Source organism: Cyprinodon variegatus, unplaced genomic scaffold, assembly GCF_000732505.1.
Source record: "Cyprinodon variegatus isolate N-32 unplaced genomic scaffold, C_variegatus-1.0 Scaffold1267, whole genome shotgun sequence".
NCBI lineage: Eukaryota > Metazoa > Chordata > Actinopteri > Cyprinodontiformes > Cyprinodontidae > Cyprinodon > Cyprinodon variegatus.
Window position 1 is genome coordinate 48,444 of NW_015151720.1, and position 10,172 is coordinate 58,615.

Below are 10,172 nucleotides of genomic sequence, written 5' to 3' on the forward strand. Positions count from 1 at the left end.
TGTAAACCCAGACAGGATCTGAATCACACACTTCTATGTAAACCCAGACAGGATCTGGTTCAAAACCAGACTCTGTTTCTGGAAAAACCTCAGGAAGTTAAAGGTCAAATCAACATGGAGGATGAAAGCATCACTTCAGAGAAAAAGCCTTTAAATCAAACCTGTTCTAAGCAAACATCATTAAATATGAAAGATATCAACATCTGGAAACATCACTTCTGACCTGATCCTGTTTTAAATGTAGAAAATGGAAAAATAAAGTCCATTAAAGACAAATCAACCAAAATAGGTAATAATGCATCTAATCTACGAACCACCCGCCGACCGCCTCCACCCGTCAGGAGAACACACCTGCTGACCGCCTCCACCCGTCAGGAGAACACACCTGCCGACCGCCTCCACCCGTCAGGAGAACACACCTGCTGACCGCCTCCACCCATCAGGAGAACACACCTGCTGACCACCTCCACCTGTGAGCACCGCTCCTGCATTCAGTTTCAGGTTTTTCGGTGACGGCAGACTGAAATCCCACCTGTTAACCCTTTGACCTTGCAGGTGGGCGGAGCTTTGCCTCAAGCACAGGAAGGATGAATGAAAGGAATGATGTCAGCAGAGAGCAGCAGCAGGAATGATGGGAATGTCTGAGATGGCTCTGTTTGTTGGCTGAGGATCACAGAGCGGAAACAGCTGCTGACAGAAACCTTTGTGTCTTTGGGTGGAGCTCAAACAACACGACTGCACCTTAGTCTGCACCTGAACGCCTCACACACAACTGCTCTCATTGTTCCGGGAGAGCTTTTCAGAGAGGCAGCACAGTAACGCTGTAGGTGGTGGATTAAAAACTCCTGATCCAGGCCTCCTCCCTGGGATCCAGAAGCTTCTGGGACCTGGGAAGTCATCTGGATCAACAACACTTACGGCTGCGCCTCTGAAACCTCTTTATGTCTCTGAAATTCAACTCATCAAGAAAAAAAATATCAAAGGAAGAAAAAGGATCAACTGACTGACGATTTAACCCTTTAACATAAGCTCAGTTAGCTAAAATGCTTTCAATGGCTATAAATGATAAAATTATCAAAAAAATGTATATATAAAAGATCAAACAAGCAAAAGATCTTTCTGTTAATAGCATGTTAGCCTCAGCATGCTAATGCCAGCATTCAAACTGGAGAATCCCAGGTATTATTAGAATAGAAAATCCCTTTATTGTCCCACAATGGGAGAATCTTAATGCTAACATCGGTGTTAGCATACTAAACAATACTACACAATTTATATATTTTTCTTTTTCTTTTCAGCTTCTTATTGTCATTACACTGTTGGGTTAAATGCAGAGATTGAATGGCAGTGGGCTGCCATTGTGCGGCGCCGGGGGAGCAGTGAAGGGTCTTTGCTCAGAGATCCACAGTGGCAGTCTGTGGGAGTGGGACTCGTACTCAGAACCTCAGGATTCCAAGCTCTATGCCCTGACCAGTAGGCCTCCCCTATGAAGACTGGTTTTCCTTTTGGTTTTACTTAAGCTATCACATCATGTGATGGCTGGGATTCGAACCCAGGTCCACTGCTTAGAAGGCAGCTATGCTCACTTGGCTTCTCTAAATCATCCTCAGCAGTGAGTGTGTGCGTGAATGGTTGTTTGTCTCTGTGTCGCCCTGCGATGGACTGGAGACCTGTCCAGGGTGGACCCCGCCTCTCGCCATTAGACAGCTGGAGATAGACAGAGGTTCCACCTTAACCCCAGCAGGGATAAGCGTGATGGAAAATGGATGGACGGGCGGCTTCAGCATCTCCAAGGAGTTTACTGAATGGAAAATTGAAATATCTACATGACTGCCATTATTGTGTTTCTATCAGCTTTTTCTAAAGATTTACAAACTAAATATTTGACTCCATGTTTTATAATCCCTGCTGTGTTTCTGGTGAACGTTAGTGAACCTGCTTCTTCCTGGATCCTCCAGAGGTTGATGTTGCTCAGCAAACAGCAGCTCAGCAAGCCTTTCTTTCTCTCCGACTTGTTCTTCCCTGAAGGTCTCACAGAGCTCAGCTTTCACAATAATTATTCAAAGAATGTCTTTAGACTGAAAGAAGCCGCTCTGCTGCTGCCTCTGCAGACATTCCTCTCAACTTATTAACAAAGCTGTTTGGGCTGCAGCTCTGACATCCACAACGTTAAGCTGCAGCATCACAGGGCGAACCAAAGGTCAACAGAACAGTAGCTGAGTGCAGGGAGCTGTGGACACAGCAGGCTGGTCTCACATCTGTTTAAACCAGCTGTAGCTGCCGTCAGCTGCTCTCAAATCTGCCCTGAAGGCAGCACTCAGGGTTTCCCTCTGAACTGACCTGAGATCAGCTCAGATAGCACACACCTCGCTGCAGGTGACATCATGAAAGCCCTCTGTACGGCCGCTGTGATTGGCCGACAGGTGAGCGGCGCTCAGGTAAACAATCATTCAGGTTCTTCACACATGAAACCAGATGAAGAGATGTCAGCGGTTTCTGGCTGTTTCGGCCTCATGAAACTCTGACTCAACGCCAAAGCTGCTACTCAGAACTAAAATCTGTCACTATTTGGATTCTTTTTGTTAAATATAGTAAAATAAATCAGTTTCTCCTGATAAAATGACAAAGTTAGATTCTTTTTGTAAAGCAGAAGTTAACTGGGATCTTTTTTTAAACTGTTTATCATTCAGATTATTTACTAAACAGAAAATAAACCCTAATAAGCAGGACGCTCATAACAATAACATTTCCTTCTGGAGCTCAGATAATCTATAAGAGCAATAAAATCAGGTCAAAATAAAACCTGACTTTAATCAGGAACATCAACAGCAGATAACAGGAGAGAAATCAGAATTAGAGCGAGATAAACACAGAATCCAAACAGTGGAAAAATCTTAAAATCATAAAGACAACGCCAGGAATTAAATAAGAATCGCTCAAGGATAAAAACCAGGGGATCAAAATACACAAGGCTGACATAATGCAGCAGGAAACTGGAATAAATAAGAGAACTGGGCAAAAATCACAGTAAAATCAGGATAAAACTGAGACTAAAGACAGAATAAAGGGCAGATTAAAACCAGGATAAAATAGAAACACATTGGAAATAAGATTGGATTTAAAAAAAACGGACATAAATCTAGATTAAAGCCAAAAGAAAGAAAAAACAGGAAGGAAGGACGTTAAAAGGAATAAAAATCTGTGGAAAAATTTTTCTTTTTCTTGCATCAGGGTCACATATTTGTAGAAAAGTAAAACTAGAGCAGAAATGATGAAAGAGCAGATCTAGATCATCCCATCATCAGATGAACAGGAGTACAGATTAAAGCAGGAGGGATGGATTAGGCCGAACTTAGTCCAGAATCAGAACCCAGAATAAAGGAGGATCGGTTCTGTTCCCCACTGGTTCGGTTCTCCCTATTCCTGGTTCTACTGGTAGAACTGGGAAACTTTAACTTAAGCAACAAACCAGAACCAGTCAGATTAAATCAGGTTCGGTTCTGACCGGGATTAGCGGCTCCATAACTAAATAAATCCTGGCCGGTACCGGTTAAGCTCGGCGGGTAGCAGCAGCAGGTTCCTGCACCGGACACCAAACTACTTCAGCGGGGTTTCAACCAGCGGAGCGACCGCAGGAGAGAGCCGGGAGCCGGCCACCGAGGCTGGCCGAGCACCGGGCGCTAAAGGCTGGGTAAGGAGCAGCAGAGAGGACGGGACTCACCGAGGAGGTCCATCAGAACCGAGGTCCGGACATGTCCCGGGCCGGAGCCACATTCATTCAGCCCGACACACTCAAACAACTCAGAGGAACACGGACTTCCGCCCAGGCCTTCAGAATAAGAGCCTAATGCGCTAAAGACATTATAAGCATCCGGCGCGGTGAGCCTTCACAATAAGAGCCTGGCAAACTCGACCTTCATAATAAGAGCCAGGCAGACTTTTCAGATTTATTTATTCATTTAATTTATATTGATAGAAAGTTATTTAAAATCCCTGGTCAGGATTCTTAAGGTTTAAATCACATTTAGTTGGTTTGATGATTTTTATTATATTATTTAACGAATTTACAGTCGGCTTCATCATTAGTACCTAATCTATGAAGGTCGGATCAGTTCTGCTGCAGCTTCTACAGTTAAAACTCTTTTAAATCTCTGAGATTATTTCAACAATGAAACTTTCTGTTTAGCAGGATGAGACAATAAGATTTCTAGACTTCGTAAAGCAGTTCTGCTGTGAAACCGGTTCTGACTCTTTGTGTTGCAGAGGTTTTTCCTTCATGGTGGAGATTTTTCCATGGAGCCAGTTTGACCTTCAGGACTCCTGGAACATCTAGAAAGAACAGCTGAGGTTGCTATGGTTGCCTGGGGAACCCTGGGAGCCATCACTGTTTCCTCCTCAGGTTCTAACGTAAACATCCTGGGTCCCTGAGGAACCAGAACCAGCTAAACCCAGAGCAGAAACATGCAGGCTGGACTGACTGCATGTTAGAATCCTTCCTCTGGGCTGTGGTTACAGAGGTGACGAAGACGAGGAGGAGGAAGGGCCATTGTGGTGGGACACTCAGACGCTGTAATTAGACCGAGAACCAAAATTACACCTGAGCTGCTGCTGGAGCGGAGGAGGAGGAAGGTTTGGACAGCTGGTCCGACTCACAGTCTGATCAGAACTTCTGTTTACATTCAGTCTAAACGCTTTAATCCAGTTTATACCAAACATCCAAACTGTCAAATGTAGTAATTAAACCAGTGAAGCCAGTGAAAAGATTTAATCTGCAAACCATTTAGCCCAGTTCAACCCAGCATCAAAGCACAACCCATTCAGAGCAAAACCAGTAAAACCCAAAAACAGCCCAGTTAGTAGAACCAGCAGGAATCAGATCATCAGATCAGGAAACCAGTGACGCCTACGTCCAGCTGGCATGTTAAAACCAGTATTAAACCAGTTTAAACACAACAATGGACCTGAAGTTCATCCAGCAGGAACATCTTCCATGAATCCAAGTCTGAAGCTGTAGTGAAACCACAGAGCCTCCCAGTAAAACCACAGGTCCCACCAGCTTTAATCCCAGCACACCCAGTATAACACACTGTTCAAGCAGTTTAAACCCTGGTTAAATGTAAACACAGGGTGAAACCCCCACATACACCAGTATAAACCCAGTATAACAACACCGGCCCAAACCAAAACCCAGTGAAACCATTCTAAACAGGTGTAATGAACCAGTTCAGACCCAGTTTAAACTGGTTGTTAGAGGCCTGTTTGCTAATTATAAATACCCCCCCCCCCCCCCCCCCCCCTTCCAGGGGTGGATTAAAGGGGCGGAGTCAAGACTGAAAGCAGTCAATCATTGACCCCATCAGTGAGTCAGACCCCCCATAAGGCTCCCAGTGTTCCCAGTTAAACCAGGTCAGGACCCCTGCAGCTGTGTGTGGGAATCCCCTCAGCCCAGGCGTCCCACAGGCTGGCGGCAGGGTCAGAGGGACGGACACTAGGAGCTTTGTTCTCCACATTCCTCCACACAACCTGAAACACAAAGCTGCTACACTACAGGCTGCCCCTGAACGCACCATCATGGGGGGAAAACCTCCACCGGCTGCCCCTGAACGCACCATCATGGGGGGAAAACCTCCACCAGGACCTGACTCACAGACTGCCCCTGAACGCACCATCATGGAGGGAAAACCTCCACAGGCTGCCCCTGAACGCACCATCATGGAGGGAAAACCTCCACTGGGACCTGACTCACAGACTGCCCCTGAACGCATCGCCACGGAGGGAAAACCTCCAATCAGACCTGAAAGGAACGTCACAATGAGAAAAGCTCTACCTGGACCGGAACCTCAGACTGCCCCTGAACACACCTTCATGGAGGGAAAACCTTCACAGGCTGCCCCTGAACACACCATCATGACTGACCACAGCATGCCCCTGAACACATCGTCATGGAGGTAAAACCTCCGCAGGCTGCACCTGAATGCACCTGAATGACTGACCATAGCATGCCCCTGAACACACCGTCATGGAGGGTAATCTTCCTCCTTGAGCATTTAAAGCCAAACTAAAGCTCGGCGTACACCTTTCGATCGTTGCACACATCTGCTGCAGACTGTATGACTAAACGCAGGGTTTAGTCGTACAGTTATAGCAGCAGCTCATGATTTATGTTCAGCTCGAGGCTCTCATGCGATCTACCTGCTCACACTGTACGTCTAAAAACATCGTCAAACTGCTCTGTAGCTCTCTATCCTGAAGCCAAACAAATAGAACGGGGATATTAAGCTCAAAATTGTGCAATTTTGTGCTGAGGGTCCTAGAAAAAAAGGGCGACAACGTATTTGGAAAAAGGACATGGCTGAGAAGGCGTGGCTGCTGCGGTCCATCAGTTTTGCAGACAGAGCTGCATTTCACTCATTGCCTCCCTGCCAGGCTGCTGTGTTTACATCTGAGAGGAGAAAGGAGCCCTGAGCTTGTCGTGAGAGGCTGATCGGCCTTCATACCCCCTGTACACGACTCACGATTAGGCTGAAAGTCGGCCCGATCAAAAGATTCTCGCACGACTGGAAAGTCGCCCCAAAGATCACACAGTGTAGGCCGGGCTTAACTAAGCTCTAAATACTGTTAATCTAAAGCTGGTGAAGATTTTTCTGCTGATTCTTCAAATAAAACCAGAAAAGATTCATTTATCAGTTTTTCAACAGGAAGGAGTTTATATCACAGAAGTAGAAAGATCAGTACCAGCTTTAAACTGGAGCGGTTCTGGTTCTACATCTGGTACGACTTGAACAGAACCTCTGGTTCAGAACATCCCAGAACTTCTTCCCTGTTTAGGAGCAGCGTTTTGTTTCATGACGACTCACTAAGAAAAGTTGCTGAATAAGGTAGGACCTAAATGCTGCCTCACTGGTTACCATGGTGACAGCAGGGAGGCGTCCAGGAGGCTGTGAGGACTGGAGGTCAGAACCAAACACAGCGTAGTTCTCTCCAGGTCCAGTTCTTCCAGGGTCCCTCTGATTGGACAGAGGGAGCCCCTCCACATGTGGGGGTCAGAATCAGAACCAAGGATTCACCGCTGTTTATCATCAGTACCCAGATGTTCCGTCACCACCATCACTGTGAGGGACCACCGTGGTTCTACAGGACCAGGTGGATCAGAACCTTTAATGGTGGATCAGATTCTGCCAGAAGGTTTCAGAACCTGAAAGCAGCTGGATCTCCTCCTCTGATCCTCTGTTTGGTCACACCCTCAGTAATCCAGTTAAACCACAGCTCCCCGTTACCACGGAAACCCCATCTCTGTGCCTTACCCAGCACGGTGGCGCCCTCCGGCTGGAACTCGGGGAACTGTCCCTCTGAGGGCACGCTGACGGTCCGGCGGAGGCTCCGGGCCCTGGTGGGTTCTGTGGGGGCCTCCTGAGGCTCGCCTGCAGCCTGTCGGGGGAGAATGGGGGGGAGGTTAGAGTGGGTTGGAGGTTGGGAGCAGCAGAAACGTGTCGGGGCGGGGCGGCGGGCTCGGACCTCCTCGTCCTTGTTGAGCAGGATGAGCTGGCTGTCGGTCAGGATGCAGAACTTCCTCTCCCAGGCGGCGCCGTCCGTGTACGGACTCTGACCGCAGGAGAAGCGGTGGGCCGGGGGTCCCTTCACGTCTGAGGAACCAGAACACAGCAGAACGGGTCAGAACAAAAATGAAGGTTAGTAACCAAAATGAAAAAGACTTCTAACAGTTAAAACAGCTGTGGTTCAGCTGGTCATCGGACCTCCTGAACGCATTTATTCCCCCTGGAGCGGACGGAGCAGAAGGTTCTGGAAGCAAGCTGCTGCAAAAAGCAGCAGGTCCAAACCCGTCCGTCCTGCTGTAATGGTTCTGGTCTCCTGACCCAGATCCTCAGCCTGACAATCCTTTGATGCAACATGTGGAGAACGAGTCAGAACCGAGCGGTTCGTCCAGATGATGCAGAGCTGCTGAGTGTCCAGCAGGCGGCGCTGTGGCTCTGCAGGAGGGACAGGCAGCTAGGAGGGGTCAAAGGTCACAGAAACACAGGTCCTGCTACGGTCCTCAGCAGGACCCTGAGGGGAAACACACGATGCTTTTACTGCCCCCAAAATAGTGTGGGATTATTGAGCGTCTGGGTAAACATAACATGACCCACAATCAGCTGCTGCCGCTCAGTTCTGATGGAACAGCACACAGGTATACATGACTGGAGCCCAGGTTCTGACAGACTGAGGACTAACGGGTTCTGAGTCCAGCAGGACGTCAGGGAGCGGACAGCTGCAGTTCTGGCCCGGCCCGCCAGCAGCTGGGAGCTTCTCCTCTTTCAGGTTATTTCTGGCTCAGCAATAATTCATTCAGAACCCTGGAGACCCGCTGAGAGTCACACCTGCTGCAGAGCACGCAGGCTGCAGCAGGCACCAGAACCACTGCCCCGGTTCTGTCTACTGGACTCTGGTTCTGATAACTGGCCAAGTTCCGCTGCTGCAGACAGGACAGGTCTGTGTTCCTGGACCGCAGCAGAATCAAACCGGCCCGGTACCTGCCTACCGGGTCCAAATGTTTCTAGTGGCCCATTAACACCTGCAGGACTGGAGCTGAAGGAGGGAACCGGACCGGGCCGAGCCTCTCTGGGGAATGTGTGAGGGAGGAGTGAGACGTCCAGTGGTCCTCACCCACTCTGGCCCTGCCCACTCCACGGCATGTCTGCCATCCCTCTGAAGCTGCCCGTGTGTTTGTGTTTACATGAAACCGGATCACGCCGCACTGGGATCTGGTTCTGGGTCACCTCCTCCTGATCCAGACTGTGGCTAAGGACGGGACCCGACTCGCCTGCAGGTCAAACTGAGGGAATAAAAACCCTCCAGCTGTCCTGCAGGTTTCAGGTTTCCCTCTGATTTAAATCTGCTGCGCTGAACCAGAACCTGGTACCAGTGAAGCTCCAGGCTGCTGGGTGACCGGTACCAGATTCTGGTTCCGTATCGACCCGCTCCCTCTCCTGCAGGGGACAGCGGAACGTCTGGAGCCTTCAAAGGGTTAACAGCTCCTTCAGGACAGGACAACAGAGGTGGCTTTGTCTGCAGGGCTGCACACATCGCCATGGCAACCTGTAAACAAAGCAGCCCGCGGCCAATCAGAGCACGGCAACATCACATCACCGCTTTATCAAGATGGGACCATTGCACTGGGGAAGGGGGGGGGGTCTTGTTACCAGACTTTTATGGCTCTAAACACGGTTATCTGTTTTTTCCTAGGGGATCCTGAAAGCAGCACAGCCCTCTGCAGACGCAGTTAGTTCAGAACGGAGCGGCCAGAGTCCGTTTCCTGGTTCCTGCTGTCTGCTGTGTGGTCAGAACGTCTCCACTCAACTCCTGGAAGGAAAACCCAACGGCTGACTGGTTCTGGATGGCTGGTTCTGTCTGAACACAGTCTGCTCTGACTGGTTACTTCACTGAAAACACATCCAGAGCTTCATGTGGTGGAATAAAAGCTGGACCTGACTCCTCCCTCTATTCAGTGATGCATTTCATGTTATTAATCTTTAGATTAATGCATTAATTTAAAAAGACTTTGATGATTTCATTAATGGGGCACTTAGTTTTGTTTTTGTTTTTTGGTACATTTTATAGTTTCATTGTATCAAGTCTGAATCATGTTTTAGATAAATAAATAAATAAAAATGTTTTTTATAAGACATTCACATTCAATCCCAGAGGGATCGCATCACAATGACTGTTAAAAATCCTCTCTTGACCCCTGAACCGATTGGGGGGGTGTGGGGGAGGCACTGTGGGAACATCTATGGAGTTAAGTTTCTATACTTTTGTTTAAAAAGCCGACAAAATTGAATGAAATTGAATCAAAATTGAAACAACATTTCATTGGCAACGGAAGAAGCTTCAATAGTTTGAAGGAAGTTAGCCGCCCAACAGAGACATCAGCCGTCCACGTTCTACTGAAAGTGCTAAAGGATATCTGCACTGCTCTATAAAGATGCTGACAGTAGATTTTAAAGGAAAAGTCCGCTCCTATTCAGAATTCAAACTTCTGAAAGTTCTTTAAATATAAAATTATTCCATCCTGTTCAATAAATGATCAGTGTTTTTAATTCAGAGTCATTTCCATGTGAATGTGCTTTACTGGAGGCATCCATGTTTGTCAAAGAACACTACTGCCACCTACT

General features: G+C 47.9%; 1 protein-coding gene across 6 annotated transcripts in view; it reads right to left on the minus strand.

Moving 5' to 3' along the window:
- Nucleotides 1–10,172, minus strand: part of rasal2 (RAS protein activator like 2) — a 49,342-nt gene that overhangs the window by 19,967 nt on the left and 19,203 nt on the right. For 5 of the 6 annotated variants that reach the window (XM_015401856.1, XM_015401855.1, XM_015401853.1 and 2 more), the window contains exons 2-3: nt 7,516–7,643; nt 7,305–7,428 (exon numbers count right to left, since the gene is read on the minus strand). In XM_015401856.1, the coding sequence (XP_015257342.1) occupies nt 7,305–7,428; nt 7,516–7,643 (252 nt within the window). Of the gene's footprint in view, nt 1–3,721; nt 3,838–7,304; nt 7,429–7,515; nt 7,644–10,172 lie in introns of those variants that run through there. The other variant, XM_015401858.1, reaches the window with a different exon arrangement.